The sequence below is a fragment of the Dermacentor silvarum genome, chromosome 11 (assembly GCF_013339745.2).
Source record: "Dermacentor silvarum isolate Dsil-2018 chromosome 11, BIME_Dsil_1.4, whole genome shotgun sequence".
Classification (NCBI taxonomy): domain Eukaryota; kingdom Metazoa; phylum Arthropoda; class Arachnida; order Ixodida; family Ixodidae; genus Dermacentor; species Dermacentor silvarum.
Window position 1 is genome coordinate 98,161,209 of NC_051164.1, and position 19,895 is coordinate 98,181,103.

The following is a 19,895-nucleotide window of genomic DNA, read 5'->3' on the forward strand; positions in this document are numbered from 1 at the left end:
GTCAAGATGGTTTTCATTGGTACGACAAAGAACATTTCGTTTATCGAAATCAGCGTTTTGAATACGACAATGCTGCGCTCAATTTCACCGCCGTCTCGGCCCTCCCAGCTAGGGGCAAAACGGCGTAGAGTCTCGTGCCATTTTAATAAAGGAAGACAGTTCGAATTCAAAGCTGCCAGGTATCAACTTATTTGCGTTCAGGTACTGAGACATCCACTCATCGTGCCGACCGGCTTCTCGGCCTACGACACTCACCCCCTCCCCCAACAATTCCGGAAGATTTTTGTTGTATTTGCGCCTAACATCGCAAAAATTCGTTCATACTTATTTCAGTGACTTGGAAGACCTTGGCAACACAGAACCCTAAATTAATGCACGCATGCAAACGTTTATTTGCCTATGTCCCATCTATGCATCTAAGGCATAAGGGTTGTGCCCTGTCCATGGTATGTACTGGCTGCTGAGTCAGGCAGACACATGCCTCTTTCATACAACTTTTGTTATACAATTTTTTATACAACTTTTTAACAGTGTTGAGTGCCTCAAAACTCCCGCTAAAGAACGCAACACAAGTTGAACAACACTTGTGGTGGTTACTCAATTCCCAAAACAAGAAACTTGCTCTTCAACGAGGAATAATTTTAAGGCACTGTGCCACTTTTATATATATTTTTTAAAATTCTGAATAAGTCCACATTAGTCGCGTTTGACATCCAGATCAGCAATAGCCGAACGCACAGCCTCCAGCACTTTCTCGCCCGCCTTTAGAACTCGGTCACCAGAGTCGGCTAGCTGCGATGTCGATGCGCTGGCACCGAGCACCGTCTCAGCCACTTCACTCTCCTTCACCACGAACTTGCCGCTGCTTAGGTCGAGTTCAGCAATGCTCGAGCAGACAGCTCCAGCAAACTGGTCGCCCGATTCACACGGCCGCGAAGTCGACGGACCGGCTGCCAGCACGGCCTCGACCAAGTCGTCCGGCTTCTGCGTGGATTCGTCGTAAATGAAGTCCAGCACGCTTATGTCGGGACACAGAACCTCCTCGAGTGTGTCGCCGGCTGTGGCTCCCAGAGAAGTTGATGCACCAACGTCGAGTACAGTCTTGGCCAGCTCGTTACGCTTTTTCATGGAGTTGGCGAGCTTGTACGGAGGGTCTATTGGTGGCTGCACAGGTTTGCAGAACTCATAGCCCTTGTCCTTCCCGAGCTGCACAGAAGAAAGGAAGCTTTCTGCGTTTCACACCCATCGCCACTTGCAAATCATTTCCGAGCTGAGAGGAGTAATAACGAGAGAGGCAGTAAGGTTATGTTATGCAGATAACCGGATGTTCGGTTTGACAAAAGATTTCCGTTGAAATTTCAGTTTCCGTTGAAGCAATAGACAGCATAAAGATCACTTCGCTTACTGCTGCTGCCGCGCTTGCTCACGCCAGCATTTTGACAGCGAGTGTCCGTGGTCATCGAGTGCGATATGTTCATGTTTGCTTGTGCGCGCTGAAACCATGCTTGTTAATTCAGTTAGTAAGAAATGTTTCCAAATTTATACGGCCGATAAAATTACTATCCTTACTTCGTATAGCTGTCTACTAATTTTCTATCGCAATCGATACTTTGCCTTTCAGGCGAAACTGCAACTGTTTTTTTTAACCACAAGAGCGGTCTTTCTCTAGGTCTCCTGCAGACTTCCGTTTCACGGAAACTAAGTCATTGCCCGACAAGGCTCAACACAGGACGTCATGATATATCGAGTCAATGTATAGTATAAAAAACTGTACTACCCCTGCAGATGCCGGGTGTTGGCTATTCTCTACAAAATTATGCAACGGAACAAGAAATGGTATCTACATATCCACACTACAACGAATACATGCTTTCAAGCCCATCATTTCATTATTAAACCGAATTCTTAATTTATTTGGCTCTTTCTGCCGTTTTAAAGCAAACGGTTTTCTTTGGTTCTTTCGTCCATATTCGTACTCGAACAGGCACGTTCATCAGCAAACACGAACTAGCTCTTTGAGATGCACATGCTGCCATGCGGGAGCTTTGTGGCGTCCAGAAGCTTTCGAAGGTTTAGATGCTGTGGTCAACGGCAGATGTGAATCCTGTTTATCTGCCACTAAATATTTTCTTGCATTCTGCTCTCTAAATGTACTCTACTTTCATGGGTAATACATATTTCAATCTCGTATAACTTACTTGCAAACCTATTTGCGATTACTTTCACTGTTCCAACGGCACTTGGCAGCGGCAGTTTCAGTGGTATCTAGTTTGGTTCAGAAATCAAATGGACCTAATTTTTTCTTTCTTTGCTAGCCTCGCATTTCTTGACACCGCACAAGCCATGCCAAAACGACGGTCGCTGTCTATGGGAGGCGCTTAGAGGCAGCGATATCAATTGGAAATTTCGGGTTAAAACGTGTGCTGAAAGCTCTGGTTTTGTGTATAGCATTATATTGGTCCCTGAGTATAGTTAGACCACCAAGAATAGTTAGACAACCACGTTACGGCCCCTTTAACTATTTCTCTTCAGCGTCTCGCCTGCACATCAAGCAGAATTTCCTGTGCGTAAAGTCGCGCCGCGAGCTCCGCGCTACCACTACATGCGCCAGGTGCATGACTTGAACAGCAGCGCAACCACACAAATGCCACCGCTCACCACAAAACTAACATTGCTGGAAAACAGAAACATAATGCACCAACGAAAGCAATCTATTTTCAGTTCCAAAAATGCCACCAATGGTTACTGCACAGGCCGCGGTAAAAGCGAGCATCAACCGTTTGCCCACCATGCTAGGCCTAAAAACAAGGGTAGCCCAGCCGTGGTGTATAACCTGTATGGGATTGGTAAATTTAAAGATGATTGGCTGGAGAGATTAGACACAATGTGGTATGTGACATTCTCTGGCATTGGCTAGAAGCCCATGTAAAAACATGCCTATTTGCGCCAGAATCTTTGTGCTACTAATGTCATATCAGTGTTCTAAAAGCAAAATGCACCTTGCAGGTCAGCTTTCAATGTCAGTTCGCAGAATTCGTAATGCATTTTTTCTTTTATTTTTTGTAATAGGAGTTATGTCATCCCCCCCCCCCCCCCCCCATTGTTTTATTGATGACCATGCTGCAATTGTGCAAACAGGGTATTCAGACTGCACATGTTCTCACTGCCTACACGTGGCTCCAGTGTGTAAGGAATCCTACCCACTTCCTTCCCCCCCCCCCAGCCCATGCCCCCCCCCCCCTCCACTCCCCAACACAGGTACACAGAAACTCCAAACAACCAACATTCACTCACCTCAAGAGGGTACGTCCTGTCCGAGTCAAACCCATCAAGATCTCCACAGATGACAAATGGAACCATGGTTCTGTTTGGCTCCTCGATTGTAACTTTCACTGGCAATTGTAAAGACACGAAAAATTTCATACCAAAGCGAAAATGGCCACGGGTCAAACCTGTAGATTTTAAATGAATAAACATGCAAGTGCACTTCGCAACCCAACAATATTATCAGCAGGAGTTCCAAGACATAAAATGTCTCACTCACGGGCCAATATTCCTTTCTAAATCTTTCTAAATCTGTGTACATTTTTGCATTCAGGGAAAAGAGTATACTACAAGTGCATGCATGGAAAAGAATGATGTTATGGAATCAATGCTAGGAAGATAAAGTGGCCCGACCATCACATCCTGCAACACCACGGCACTTCTCTGCATGAGCTCCTGCTAACTCTCATGCAAATTATTCAATGGTGTTTAAAGGTATCAATGCTCCAACATGAACTTAGCTGAGAAGCCAGTTAGAGTGCTGGGCTAATATTACCTTTTGCCCTTCGCGTTCAAATTTGCCGAGCCAAGCAAAATGCTCTCACATCTGTCGAACTAAATTAATAAAACTTGGGGCGTTTGAATGTAAACATCAAATTTTAGTGGCTCACGGTTGCAAAATTCATATACATATCAAACTTATTTCGAGAATTCTCATAATTGCGGCATTACGAAAACAAACATGCTCAAGAGTTCATCATTCCACAAAATGCAGATGTTGCAGCTCAGTAAAGTGCCACTGATAAGAGATTTTCTGGAGGGAAAAACATAACACCTTACGTTGCAGTTTACATACATTTGCTACCATAAAAAACGGAATATATAGGTAGACCCCTGGCTTTGAGGCAAAAAAAAGTGGGAAGAAATTTTATTCAATGCCATGAACTACACAATATTTCATTCCATCCACAATCTTATTTGTCGTCAGAGACAAAAACCGCATGTGAGCCGCCAAGATTCTTGTCTGGGGACGGCCACTAGTCATTCATGACAGACCAAGCACCTAATCGGTGATGTCCAAGGCATTTTTTATGCAGGACTAGGCATGTCCTACACTAATTGGGCAATCAGTGGCATGCACTGGGCACCTCAGGTGCCTGCTGGTGATTGCTGCAGCTGACGGTAGAGGTCCTCATGTGACTGCCAACTATTTACTCATTTTGATGGTTCCAGCTCCCATCGATACCAACTTCAGGTTTTTCGCACCAAGTTCGCAGATGCGGTGGTTGACGAGAAACTTCTTCTGCACTGCCGGTTCGCCTTAACAAGTAGTCGTCCTCCCCATGATGCTTGCGAAAATTCTACTGTGGTGTCTTAAAGTTCAATATGAACCGCGTAGCAGTCAGAGTGATAACAACGATGTTATCAGTTAATTTCCAGTAAAGGTCAACAGTTACATTCACCATTGTTGCACCGTTCCTCTTTCTGTTTGCAAAAACCAAACGATGCAATGCCACTATGATCCCGTTCGCTTCCACATAATCGGTCACATTGTTTTCGAATGCAGTGCTGAAATCAAGCCAACACCTGGGAATTTTACACCCTAAGATGGCAGTAACACACTTACATTTCCATACTAAAAAAAATCTTATATTGCGCTTTTTCCAGTCCCTTGCTAAACAACCTAAGGAAGTATCCCGTTCACTAGGTAATCTTAAAGTTGTGCAAGTATGTAAAACTTGTCTGAAATGCTATGGAAAGCACAGTTTAAAGAACTGCAATACCAATGTTGTTTTATTGTTCTTTTTTAGGGAAAAGTCCCTAAGCAGGCTTTCCTGCAGAGCTCACTTTCCATAACCAAGATGGCCATGTTCCTGATACAGTAGTGCTATTAAAGCTGAGACATACATTTTGAAGCATTGGACGGTGCAGAGAACAGATGGCACAAAGAATGATGTCACTGACCCACATGTTGATACTTTAATTACAATTCTAGCCCGAGGTCCACCATCTTAGTTGCGTAAAAGAAGGTGTGTGGAGAAGCGCAGTTGCAGGTCTGTATTGTGCTTTTATACATTTTGATATTTTTTTAGTATGCTACAAGAGTCAGTTGAATTCAGCACTTCCCTTTTAAATGCAGCAAATTTCATTAACCCCTTCCCTGCCATGTTATCTCTAATTCTCGCCAAAATTGGTCAAACTCACTTATTCCGGAATTTCTCACCATTACCGTATTTTCTGGTCTATTAAGTCACATCTTTTTATAAGACGCACCCCCCTCAAAATAGCAGTTTTTCCAAAAAACAACATATATAAGTCGCACCGGTGTATAAAATGCACCTTTCATTTGGTAAGTGATCTAAAAAAAGATAGTGACGTTTCAAATCGTGAATGCGGGTCACACGCAAGCGTATGGGTGAAATTCCTATATAATTGCGATAGCAATGATATGGACAGTCCAGGCGCATTTCTGCCATCGTGGTAGCCGCGATGTTCCGTATAAAGTCCCAGAGTGATAACATCGTTCCCGCATGCTGGATGGGCGAGTGAAAGTGTGCGACGGTGAGAGGAAAGCAGGAAGGCAGCGCAGGAGGAAGGGGGGGTGCTTGTACTCTGGTAGCAACTGCGTAGCTTGCACAGCGGCACGCGCTGTATCTTGAAAGTGATCTGCAGATGTGACGACTTCGGGGTCGCTCAACTCGCGGTCGGCCTGATATCGCTTGCGTTGCTGCTTCGTCCTTCTCACACTGCGCTCAGCAACTCGATCACAAGAAAAACTCGGTACCTCCATAGCATGCATACAACCCATAGCAACTGCCAGAGGAGGTCAACCCAGGGCCCTTCGCGTGGCCGTAGCATACAATCCGACTTTGACGGCAGTTTTTCCGGAAAAAACAACAATAAAACATACATAAGTCGCACCGTTCTATAAGACGCACCAACGAAAAATTCAGCAAAAAAATGCGACTCATACACCGGAAAATATGGTATACACCTGAAAATACGCTATTTCGACACGGAGGTTAACAGCACTACACCGTATACTGTGTGACGCTCACTATCATGGGACAGCTGAGCACACAGAGAATCTGGAGTCTTATTTACTCGAAGAGCAGTACGAAACTTCACCTTCGGAATCACTCAATAACTGCTGAAGTCGGGTTTTCTTTTTCTTGAAGAAGCCAATGAAGCTCGAGTTGCCGGCAGCGCCACATTTAACGACCCCAATTGACCACTTGCTTTACTTCCTCCGCCAGAATAAACTACCTAGTGACTGTGCTGTACTACAAATTGTATACTGCCATATACCAGAAGAATGACAAAGCACTGAAAAGAAACCAGCTAGTCGATGGCATTGTTAGAAAGTGAAAAGTACCGTCAATGGGCATAGCTTGCCCTTGGCTGTTTTGAACAGAAACGCGTGGACAAACTTAGCTCTTCTAAGGCACGGAAGGGGTTAAAATTGCTTGAAACATCTGCCTAATGCAACAATTTTGCATTTGTGAACACGCATTTGAAGAGAGGAAATAAAAATGGCAGCTGAGCGAAAGCTTTCCTTTAAAAGGGAGTGGCAATCGGCGTCAGACATGCACAATCACCATAAAAAATGCACTCACAATCTTCCATGGAGCCAGTGAACATGAACGGCTTGTAACCTTCAGGTGGAGAGTAACGGCGACAGACAACAAAGGACTCTGAAAATGCACAGACACCAATTAACGCATCTGAAGCTGCTTAATTGCTAACTAAGGTAGCATTTGGCTGCTAGCAGTAAATTAGATAGAAAGTAACTCGGTTCATGAAGCTTTGCAATAGCGAAGGAACGACTGGATGTTGAAAGCAGAAACATTCAAAGGAACGCTTCTACTTCCCAAGCACTCATAAGTGCTTGGGAAGTAAAAAAAAAAAAAACTTAATTTAGAGCCTACATGCTATGTTTCCGGAATCTGCAATAAATTTTCTATGCAGGCATGCAACACTCCTTTTCTTGTTCCAAAAGTGTGCTTCTCTGCATTGCACATTTGCCCAACAAATCAGTCAAAAAATGAAGTGCGAACTGCACATAACGGTGCTTGTGTGTTACATGTAGTTTCATCACTTGAGTCATGTCTCATGTCTGTGTTTTCCATATAAAATTCACTAACTGCAAAATTTGACTACACTGACACTTGCTCGGATAAGTGCCTAGCTAGAAGGCTAGCTTTACAGTTACTAAAGTGGTTGATAAAAGGAAGTACCGTAGACTTCCGCTAATTCGATTTTTCGGTTAAGTCGATAGTGGCCGAATGTCCCAACCCAGCACCCATCCATTTCTATGGGCCCAAAAGCTTTGGACCCAAAATAGCACATAAAACCAAAACTGCCTTCGCAATGTTTGCATGCTTTGCTGCATAACAAGCATGTACTGCGGCAAAGGTGTATAAAAAAAAATGCCCCCCATGGCGAAGCTGACTTTAAAAAACCGGTTGCCATTGTGCAACAATTCTCGCTAAGAAATAGGGCATGCATCAGATTTGTACTTGTTTAGAAGCTTTAATGCCATTTCTACGTTAGTTTACTGCTTTGGGCACATATAAAGGGGGCGCGCATTTCATTAGGGGGCGTGTTCGAATCAGGCAAATACTGCCAAATGAATCAGTGGTGTATTTTGGCATTTTTTTTTCTGCATCTTGCTTAATTTGACCCACCTGATAATTCAATCAATTTTGATGATCCTGTCAGGGTCACATTAACAGACGTCTACTGTAGCAAACAATAATTTTCTTCTTCATACCCCAATTTTCGATCAGCACAAAAGTGGTTAAAGAAGGCAAAACAGTCAGCATCACTTTGCAAGAGCTTACCTATGCTGGAGTTGCGGCTGCTCCGAGGCTTAGCAACGGTCACATGCTCAAAGAATAGTTTCAGCTGTGCATACAGCAGGGTCACATCCTTTCCTCGAAAAATCTGACACCAGAAGAAAGAAAAAAATTTTTTTTATTTACTTGATGAAATTAACAGCCTATACCGAAGCAACACAGTGTTGTGAAGGGTTCCAGATAATCACACTTCGATCAGTGTTTTGTTCTAAAGGAGTATTGACACAAATTTTAAAATTGCAGAAACTTTACTACACGCTTGTTGCATGCAAAAATGATACATAGAAAGATAGGCCATTTTTATTTGATACTAAAGCTGGTCTCGAAATGTTAGCCCTGGCATCATCAACGCTATTGTGGCATCATCATCACAGAGCAGGATTTGCTGACATAGTGTTTAGAGAGTTTGGATTTTCCTATAACACGAGAAAATGACAAGTTAAAAATGTCATGCCGGTACTTCCAAATTTTGTCTTGCAACACACTGCAACAGGACATTTACAATGTAACATCCAACTAGACCAAGTCGGAGCATGGCTAATTTTGATCACTTGCACTTCCCTTAATGCACAACCCTAAGTACAATACATCAACCTTTTTCAATTCTGCCCTTGTTTCAATGCCATCATGGAAGCTAGAGTTTTCACACTAGCCAGCAGAATGACAAGCCACCTTGACACCATTGAAAAATAACTTCATTACCAGGCTAATGAGCACCTTTACTCTGATACATATGGAACCTTACCCAAGACACTTTAACATCTTTAAGAACAATACACGCATGAAGTGGCATACATGCCAAGCATGGAATTTTCTTCTTTAGCACTAAATTTTAAGTATTTCTCGCAGCTTTGTTTACGTTACTTCTTAAGCCCACCAGCCCTCATGTCCCACCTTTTACTAGCGGCATTTACATGCTGGTGTGAAAGGTTCAATTCCTGTATGTAGTAATTACATATAAAAGAGAGTTTAATGCTAAATTGATTATGAATCGAAAGAAGGGTAGAAGTTAACCGTACAAGATGGTCAAAAGTAATCTGGAGTAGACCGCCATTATGGTGCCTCTTTTTGAGCAGGCATGGAAAGATTTTAAAAAGTTTGACCTTTAACAGTTGGCATTTTTGCCAAGAATGGTCTCGGACCAAATCATTTTGGAATAACAAGTTCACCTACTGCTGCGGCAGAGGGCTACGGATGCACAGTTACGATTCTCAAGGTCAATAAAGGTGCACAAGCAAGTTTAAATGTGTTAAATGTTATCCTGTACTGCGAGGCTGTGAACATGTGTCTGTACTCTCTCTACTTCCTTCTTATCTTTCAGCCTCCCTCTGCCCAAGCCCACAGTGCAGGATAGCAAACCGGAGCCGTGGCTTAGTTGTAGAGTGCCTGCCTCGGCTGTGGGAGGTTGTGGGTTCGATTGCCACCGCCGCCGGGCACCCACTGGTTAACAACAAATGGGCACAAGTGTACCCAGGCCTGGTGTCTGGCTTTCTTCAGGGGTGATACACTTGGGAAAGGAGCATGCGCCCTAAATTCCTGTCAAAATCCTCGTGAGCACGAAGAAAAAAAAGTTTTGGGACACTCCCATGGTGACGATTTCCCATGTGGCGCACCAAATGCACCTACTGAGGTGGGGACACCTTGGGTTGGGGACAAACACCCCTTTCCAAGCGTTGAGGTCCCTGCGTGCCTTCTTTTTCTTTGGTAATCTCTCTCTCTTACCAAGAAGGGTAATAAAAGATGTCAGAAGAATATTTTGCTCCACGCTGCGGTTTATACTTTCCAAAGGGAAAAAGTTGTCACAAAATGCTATAATATCATTCTAAATTATGCTAACGACACCATCAAGTTCTTGACCCTGTCATGAACCACAAGAAGATCCATGATTGGTGATAAGGTAACCTCATCTAAAGCATGCTAACACCATAAAGTACATGACCCTGTCATGAACCACAAGAGGAGACATGATTGGTGACCTCATCTAAAGCATGCTAATGACACTATAAACCACATGACCCTATCATGAACCGCAAAAGAAGCCATGTTGGTGATATGATGATCTCATTTGAAGCATGCTAACGGCACCATAAAGTACATGACCCAGCCATGAACCACAAGGGGAGCCATGATTGGTGACAATGTAAGCTCATTATAAATAATTGAGGCAAACTCCTCACTGAATGCGCACACTAAGTACATTATGGTAATCTTGTTTATAAAGTATGCAGAATGGCTGTTTTAAAGATAAAAGCTTGCAATCAGCACATCCATCTTACCTTGGCTATGTAGGTGCCACCAGTCTTCAGGACATGTGTGGTGATATTTAGAGCCTGAAAATAAATTTCAACAATAAAATGTTACCTGAGAAATACCTACCTGCAAGCAATAGCATATGACTGTGCTATCCTTACAGCCACTTGTGAGAAGGCCACGGGGAACAAAAACTAAAATCTAACTGTAACAAACTACTATCACTAATAATACGCAAGCACAGCTTTCTGTACCTAGTGAAAGTGAGCGAATTTGAAGAGGCACAAAACAAATGCTTAATGTAGTTTCCACTGAAAAAGTGGAAGAAAGTATTTCACATTTAAATTTTCCATATTATTTCAGAACAAGGTGAAAGCAGGCTTCATATAGAACATTAGACTCAATATTCAAGGATTTCAAGGCTTCCTAAGACCAAAATTCAAGGACATAGAAACAAACATTATTCGTACACATACATTGGAAAATAATAAAACCTTATCCTTAGCCGAAATTTCTTGCAGCTAAGCAGCCGCCGAGTTGGAGACGCAGTTAAAGCTCTTTAGGGGGCTCTTCAAAATTGACTTTCCCATTGTAATGATGCCAATCACATTCTAGCATGATGGTTAGTGTTGTCCAGCTTCAGCCAAAGATACCCATCGCATTAAAGCAAAATGGCTGAAACTTATTTTCTGCCAGACATTTCTAGAGCCGAGGTCTCGAAAATGAAGTCATGACGGCTGCTCTGTGAATCAACTAGAAAAACAACAAAAATAGTGGTAAGGCTTGGTCGCTTGATCTGGCTTCGTCTAGCTTAACGATGGCAATGGTAATTAAAACAAGCCTGTTGGTGGTGGCTATGGGCACACCATATTGCATCACTTAGTGACATTCTGAAAATATCTAGGATCGTTTCCCGAAAGAAAGTGTTCATGGCATAGCCACAATGCGGAGTTTCTTACTATGTGTTCGAAAGTCGCCCCCAACCCGTTTTCATTTCTAAGGAATTCTAAGAGCACATTTATTTTAAATACATCTTAAGGGCCCTTGAATCCCCTATTCAACAAAATTCAAGGGTTTTCAATTATGTCAAAAAGGTATAGGCACCCTTCTTCTTTCTGGGGTTTTACGTGCCAAAACCAGTTCTGATTATGAGGCACGGTGTAGTGGAGGGCTCCGGATTAATTTTGACCACCTGGGGTTCTTTAACGTGCACTACAACGCAAGCACACGGGCGTTTTTGCATTTCGCCTCCATCCAAATGCGTCCGCCGTGGCCAGGATTCGATCCCACGACCTCGTGCTCAGCAGCGCAACACCTTAGCTGACTGAGCCACCGCGGCGGGTATACGCACCCTGGATGTAAGTGAGACTGATAACACAAAAGTCAGTTTTGCTTGAAGGGCAAAGCATTCACAGCGAAAACAATATTAGACTACTACACGAAGTCTTATGGGCAGTATAAATTGAAGTAAACATTGTCTAATAACTCTAAACGCATGGTATCACACGCCCAAAGACAGACGTGAAGAGAGTTCACTCGATGGCCGCGAATGCTGGCATAAAAAGGGGCACCAGAAGCGGCTAGTGTATGAGCTTGTACCAAAGCGACTGTTCCATGCCCCCCCCCCCCTGCCGCTCCCTTCATATTTTCAACTGTGCCACAAATCCGAAATTCTGCACATCATGCATTGCTGCATTGCTGGGCAATCCGGAAGACAAGTGTGCCTCAAGGCACCAGCCTTCTCAGCTCGCCCTGGTACCAGTAGCAGATCGTGCGACTCCCAACACGCAGTGCATGGGCTGAACTCTCAGCTGAACGAGCTGTGCATGCACTGTCAGACAAAGCAGAGCATAGTGGCAGCGGTGTGAATGAGTATTACACAGTTGACCAATTTTTCAGACACGCCCGATAATTCAGACGCCTTTGTGGCACTGCCATGTACCCTATAGAGCTAATGTAATAAGGACATCTGAAATTTCAGACGCTGAAGTCCTTTGCCGTCCGATTTTTCTGACTTTTTTACGTGACCGCAGGTCTGAAATGGAATTAAGCCACCACTGCCGCCATTTTGATTTTCTCGCAGCCTCGAACCAGCACCCCTGCATGCCAATCTGCTGACACCGTGCACTAGGCAACGCTAGGCCTAGCTGTTTCAACGTTCGCTACCAAGCTTCCTGTTGTTCAGTGCCACGTTCTTCATTGAAAGGATTCGCCGTTGTCAGCAATGGCAGCCACGACATACTCTGCCTTTAGCATCCTCACAGATGGCTTCAAAGCATGGAAAACAAAACGAATTGGTAATGCCGGCTTTCCAAGTCAATTTCGCCACACTACACCGGTTTACGTGGTCAAGCATGCGCAATGTATTGCAGTGAAATATACCAATTGAAGGGACCACAGTAGTGGGACATAGTTTGTTTTCCTTAATTATACACCCATCATTTCCTATCCCAGTACGAGCATCGAGATACCTAATAAGTGTACTGGCAGGCCATAAGAGCTATTTTAGACGTGGCTGTGGCGACTTAAGCCCTTGAGGGCAGTAAAAGGCATGCATTCGTTTTTTTCTAACTACCCAATCTTTCAGACGTTTTCGCAGTCCCTACGGAGTCCGAAAAATCGGACGTTGACTGTCAATGGCTACCAACCTGCTTAAGAAGGCCTGTGCGAATTATGATGATAGGAAGCACGAATCGCCTAACACCAACAGGTATAAGTTTACTGAATAAGAAATTTCTATTACGTTATCAGTGACTGACACTCGGAAGCTGATGCCACTGAGAGATACATGAGCCCTTACCGACAAAAGCAGCTCAGCCTGAATGTACTCATCAATGTCGTGGAGGCCAGTCACTGTAAAACACCAGAAAACAAAAATATCATGACCTTGCAGCCACCTACTCTGTCACGTCCTGTCTATCAGCACTTTGGTAAACTCTAAAAAATGATCTAGTGCTTGCAATCATAACCTCCAGTGGTGCAATTTCTTTCATGGTCAAATGAAAATGTGCTTCTATGAGATGGGCACTCTCACATGAACAAGAACACTAAAAGTAATGCAAGGCATGCTATAGTGTGCTTGAGAAAAAGAGAAAAAAAACTCATTATGGGGTTTCATGTCCAAAAGCAATACAAGGGCTATCAGAGATGCACATAATGGAAATTTATTTCCATTCCCACCACCTGGCGTTCTTTAGCATATCCCTAAATCTAAGCAAATCAGCATTTTGCATTCCACCCTTTTTGGAATGCAGCAGCTATGGCCGGGAACCCACATACCTACAAGTGACCCCTGCAGAAGGCTCTAAAGAGCTAGCATTATTATGTCCTTCTGAGGGCAAACACAATAAATTTGGCCAAACTGGATTTTCTTTTGTTCTCAAATACAATGCAGTGAACATCTTGTTACCTCTGACAACTCTAGGAGAACTTATCTCAGCGGGAGAAAGTCCTGTCAGTTCCAAAGAGGTGGTGCCATTTCTCTCTCTCAGATTTTTGCTTTCTCCCATTTACTGAAGTTCAGCTCTCAGAGACAGACGGTGGATTAGTCATTTTACAAAACTAATCTATGAATTAAGCTCCCCTTAACAACAGGTTAACTTGGGCTGGTTGGTATGCCTTGTTAAACAGCAGACTTTTGAACAGTGCAACAAATGAAGCAGGAAAGAGGCATAGGACAGATCGTTTTGTCATGTGCTTCTTTTTCAGTATGCTGTGTTGCACTCTTCAAAAAAAAAAAAAAGAAAGAAGAGAGAGAAAGCTCCACTTAGTTTTAGCTTTTAAGACCTTTACGAATAGTATCCTTTAATAGGATAGATGAAAAGTATTCACAATGCTCACGCTGGCCGAACACAAATTCTCTTTGAAGTGCATGTAGACCATGGACCACCTATATTCGCTGCATCATACGCAGACCTTCACCATGCACGGCACATGGTGCACTTTACTCACCATCCGGGGCACCATCGCAGACAACCAAGTCTGCCTTTTCACCCTCAAAGTGGCTGATTATCTTCTGAGCTGTTGAGACCTTGTCCAACGCGATGGAAGACAAGAAACAAAAGAAATAGACTTTTGAGCAGTGAAATGATAGCTAGGCAACTGCTAATGATTCGTTGGCACACAGTGGGTTGCTGATTGGCACACAGTGGGTTGCTCATTCACAGTAGCTACGCAAGGCACCGAAAAGTGCACGTGCACGCGGCAATTAGCGTCTTTCGGCCACATGTTGTACAGCACTGTGGCGAGATGTGAAACAGAAAGGACAGAAGGGAACCATTCCTTCTACTTGCAGCCCATCCCAAACAAGTTTTTTATCATCTTTCCTGTGGCATGCCCATGAATGAGAATTGTTTTACTGAATTCGATATGGGCACGCTGTATTTAGGAATCTTTGGAAGTAACTGGAATTAGCACCGAATATGACAGATAGCATGATTGCCCTAACAGATTATTCAATTCTCTGCTCATGTGCAGTATGTAGGCAGTAGAAGGAATGCCACCACATTCTCTTGTTTTCGTATCTTGCAGCAGCGTCACGTAACATGCGGACGATGAAGCTATTTGCCATGTGCTCCAGTGTTCCCGTTCATAACTGTTAGAATAGTACATGCAAAAACTATACCTCATACTTACAAGCTCTAACAAAAATAATGCCATTTGAATTTTGTTGTGTACATCTTACGGCACTGCTCATAAGACATGTACAAAGAAATTTGTTGCCAAGTTGTTGCTGGAAGAAAAGGTGTCTGGGTGCTGGCTGGTAGCACCACTATGTGGACATGTAACAGCTTCTCTTTTTTGTTGTTTCCGATACCAACAATTCACAAGAGCCAAACTTCTGAAATGGCTCTTCTGTTTCTAAGCATAGAGCACATGAAATAGTTAATCTTGCTCCGACATCTGAGTCAGTTTTCAGAGTTCAGGCACACATTCTACACCTATAGACACAATAAAACTCAAGAACAAATATTATTAGCCTGTTCTTGTGCTGTCTGTCTTCAATGATGCCAAAGATGCAAGAAATGGGTTATCTAGTTATTTATCAGAGTACCTACAGTGCCTTTAGGGCATTACAGTGGAGAAAGGGGAGGAGAACAAAGAAAAGGGAGAAGACAGGCAGGTGACTCAATGCACTAAACTAGACTGATAGCAGTATTCCAAAATAATTGTACGCTGCCAGAAATTGTACTCGGGGCAAAGATGGAAACAGGAAAAAAAAAAAAAAAAAACAATGCTGTGCACAAACTTAAAGGAGTACTGACACCAAAAATTTTCATATCGTTTTTATGGCTTTAATAGGTGGTTAATGACCCAGTAATCACGGTACGAAACCTCATTTACTTCAGAGCGCGACAGGTCTGGAGTCTTTTTTGTAGCGACCAGTCCCAGTTTCGGTTTCAGAGAGCAACGAGACGGGAGAAGAGGGATTGTAAACAAAGTGGGCACGTGATCGCAAAAATCCATGACGTATGCTCTGACGCGCAGCCAGCGTGCGAGCTTCGTTTTGCTAGTTCGTCTGCTACGCCTGCACGTGATTTGCCATGTCCTCGCTATCCTCGCCATCATCATCGTCGTCGTCCTCGTTTTCGTCGTCCAGCGGCGATGATTTCCTGCATGTGGGAGTCGCCGCCGTATTAGACGTGGCCCATCATTTTCAATTTGACCCACTAGAGAGCAGCGACTCGGATATTGCGGCCGGCGACGGGGAGGACGAACCCGAACAAAACCCTCGCATCGGCCACGTTCAATGGTAAGACACAACGAATTGGCGTTGAACGTTGTGGCCTGCACGGTATTTAACAGTAGAGCAGCAACAGCAACAACAGAGGAGAAGAGCACATGTAAGCAGCATGGCAGACAACGAAAATTCGTGACGTAGCTACATGACGTAGCGTTTTCTTGATTGTTTACAGTCCTTACTTGATGTCAATGTCGCGAGGTGCTCCGTTTTGCGGTTGGCTGCGGGCACGTACTTTAAAATTGATTTTAAATATGTTCTAGGCTATATTTGGCGCTGATATTTTGTAGACGATGTTTGTGTGACCACCTAAATCGATCTCGCAAGTTATCTCGACTTCAAATTTTGGTGTCAGTACTCCTTTAAATAAGGCAAAAAGGAGAGAATGAACTACTAAGAATCAAATGGACCATACATACATCTACTGATAATTAAAGGATGAAAAGAACACTTAATTTGAGGCTGATAACGCCAATATCCTACAACAAATGATTCCAATCATGAATCACTGTTGGAAAAAATGACACCCTAAAAATATTTGTTTTGCACCTTATCTCTAGCTTTTATAGAATTGCTGGTGAAGATTTCATTTTACTATGTTGGTAAACCGGTGTCTGAAGAGAATGTGTAAATTAGACAAATGGCACACTTCCCACCTCCTCACCTCAGTAATGTCTCCCTGCAGCTGAATGACTCCTGGCAAGGGCGCCATGGCCTGAAGGTCCACGGCCACGATTTTCACATCATCTGGATTCTCGGTGTTGCCTCTAGGAGTAGGGAGCAGAGATTTAAACAACAGACACGCATTATCATTTGTAACATGCCATGGAATTTTTTTATCCTATCTTACAAGTTGGCCTTGTGGATCTTGTCTCTGTATGCTTTGAATTTGTGTCGGTTTCAGTATTTTGCACTAACACAAGCTAGTTAACGCTTGAATCACTTGAAGTCATCCAAGTTCTAATCCTTCATATGTGTCATGTCTTCTATGTCATGTGCTCACCTAAGGGCACTAAACCCACACATTAGGTCAAGCTAATACCAATGTACTATTTTTGAAATCTGTTAGGCTCATGAAAAAGACCTCATTAGTGCAGAAAATTGTAATCTAATGACAATCTTTTCCTCCGCAATTTACACTGCAGCCAAACTATGGCAGCAACGACATCCTCCCATGACATTTCAGATTTCGCAACCTTTTCACATTACAAGTCTTTTTTTCAACAAGTCTGGCAGGTTGAAATTTGTGAACACGGAATAACCCTTCCTCAAACATTGCTACACACGTGTTGTATTTGGTCGTTTGAACGAGGCACGCAGGTGCCTTCACTCGAGCGAAGGGGAGGAAGTCTGAACTGGGCTCACGCTGTGAATCCAACCGGTCAGCGCTGCAACCGCTGCTGTAAATATAATCTGTAAATAGTTTCTCGTTTAATTGACTAGTCCGTCGCGTAACATTGTGGTGGAGGTGCGGGGTTTCCTCATCACCTGTTGCCAGACTTCAGCTCGTATCACGGTAAGCTGCTTCGGCAATACAAGGGTGGTGTCCACAACTCCTCTTTCATATATTTGCAATGCTAAAACACCAAACTTTCCTGCCCACAGCTAAAGCTACCTACTTATTATTCTGTGCTTGCAATCTATCAACCTAAACTGACTTAACAGGTCTACCCAGCTAATCTCCACTTCCTGACACTTTTCAGGAGGTGCTTAACTTTGCCGCTCATCTCACTATGCAAACAGGGTAAAATCTGCAAGTCACCATGTTTTTCACAAGGAGCAAGATTTGTGTACAATTAAGTTACAGCATTTCTAGCACTCGGGAGAGATAGAGTGCAGGCCTTGTGCAAGAGGCACTGGGTTCACTCTGTAAATGAACAACAGGTACAGAACTGGTATGAACAAGTGCATGAGATGATAAGCACAGGGTGAATCTTGAACATAGGGCTTTCAACCTTTCAATTATGGCTAAATGTTTTCATTTTAATTAATTATTTTCATTTTCAGTTATTCAGATGAGATCGCATAAGCAAAATCAAGCAAATGTCAGTGCCAACATCCCCATTTAATTTTTTCAACAGCAAAGGGAATCACAAACAGAGTGTTCCAACTAAGACAGCATCAGCATACATGTCTCTCAGGAAGTGAAAGGTTCCGATTATTTGGGTTACAATTTTCACTCGAGGCGAGGCCCTACTTGAAAACCCACTTGAAGATGCATTGTCTACAACTTGGCTCTCTAACCTGAAAATAATTAACATTTTTGTTATCGTTATATTGCTTTTAAGGAAACGATTCTTTTTGCTATTGAGTGCCTTAGTGATCTAGAGTGCAATGTAGCACCACAGGCCGACTCAAGGTTCACTAGCTTCTTGTAGGTGCAAAGGTCTAATGAGCTTGGAGTATCCTGGAAGCTGTAAGAATCCTGGAAATGAATGTTCTAAAACAGCACGAGATGTAAAGACAACAGCAAGGATGAAACACTTAACAGCCGCTGCTTAATTTAAAATACTCTCAGGTTAAAAGCACATGAAACCTCGAAGAAGTCGGTTGGATAACGAAAGAATTGGCCTTCATGGAGTTCAGGTATAATGGCTATGTCTCTAATGAAAGTCGCCTCCTATTTCAGGTCAGAAGAGTAAAAGAAAACATGTAAGTCTTATGCCTCAATGTCACAGTTTTGCTATGGGAGACCACTTTGACAAGATTTAGTTTTTTGAAGCGCTCTGATATCTCAGCATACGAGAATTTCTGTATTCTGCTTACATCATGATGCGGTCGCCGCGGCCCGGAATTGAAGCGGCGACATCGGGCTAAGCAGTGGAACATTGTATCCCCGAGGCACTGCAAAGGGTGTACTGAGCAATCATGCCGAATGTAAACGATGTTTCATTTGCGGGCGTACTTCTTCGGCGCTTACACACACAAGGTGAATTAACCAGAAGAGGCACATATAACTCACCGGAGTTTTCTCGACAGGACTTGGCTCCAGCTTCCAGGAGCGGCGCACAGGTCGACCGCTTTCGTGACACCTGTACGAAAACAGCTAGCTGTCAATGGAAAACATGTACTTCAAAACACGGCTTGGACGTCACGACGAGCAACGTCAAGCTCTCGGAGCTCTAAGATCATCAAACAACATTCAATTATGGCGTCTTGCTTTTCATATTGAATGTTTGTAGGGAGGACACTGTCACCGAACGAAAGTCAAAACGAAGTTACCTGTGAAGATGTCGAACTCTTCGTTGATCTGCAGCAGTTTGAACGCGCTTCGCGCTCGCCAGCCTTCTTCCTTGGCCAACCGGTAGTAGACGTCGCGCTTGTCTTTTGACGAGCGGCCCATTTTTCGTAAGTCGAGCGGTCTTCGAATTCGAGTAAACACCGCGAAAACTCACAGCCGACGAATGGAAACGACACACATCACCTAACCGCAGCTCGCAGAGCACGTGGTCGCCATTTTCTATAACATAAACAGAACAATAGACAGATGAAGCAACATGTCACGAGCTTTGAAGCCAATGAAGTAACTGACCGACTGAATCAGTTGAACGCCTAACGAAAAAATTATGTAGTAGGCTGGAATAATGCAGCAGTGCGCACTTAACGAATAAGTTTAATACCTATGTCAGGAACCGTTTCCACAGATAACGGCTTTAACGCCAACATTTAAAGAACCGGTGGACTTCACTCCCGTTACATCAGACTCCACGGTTATTTCTCTATTCAAATCGCTCTCCTGCCCTTTCCATCACCTTGTGCGCGTGCGCGATGGAGGAGAGAGG

At 43.5% G+C, this 19,895-nt stretch overlaps 1 protein-coding gene across 1 annotated transcript; it reads right to left on the reverse strand.

The window, feature by feature from the left end:
* Positions 1-370: 370 nt before the first annotated feature.
* LOC119433717 (putative tRNA (cytidine(32)/guanosine(34)-2'-O)-methyltransferase) lies at positions 371-19,573 on the reverse strand. The gene is made up of 10 exons (XM_037700971.2): positions 19,336-19,573; positions 19,076-19,145; positions 16,778-16,880; positions 14,325-14,403; positions 13,174-13,226; positions 10,400-10,453; positions 8,109-8,211; positions 6,882-6,959; positions 3,295-3,392; positions 371-1,206 (listed from the first exon to the last, which is right to left on the reverse strand). Exons 1-10 carry the CDS (start codon positions 19,454-19,456, stop codon positions 697-699), a joined length of 1,269 nt encoding a protein of 422 aa, XP_037556899.1. The 5' UTR covers positions 19,457-19,573; the 3' UTR covers positions 371-696.
* Between the last annotated feature and the right edge of the window lie 322 nt (positions 19,574-19,895).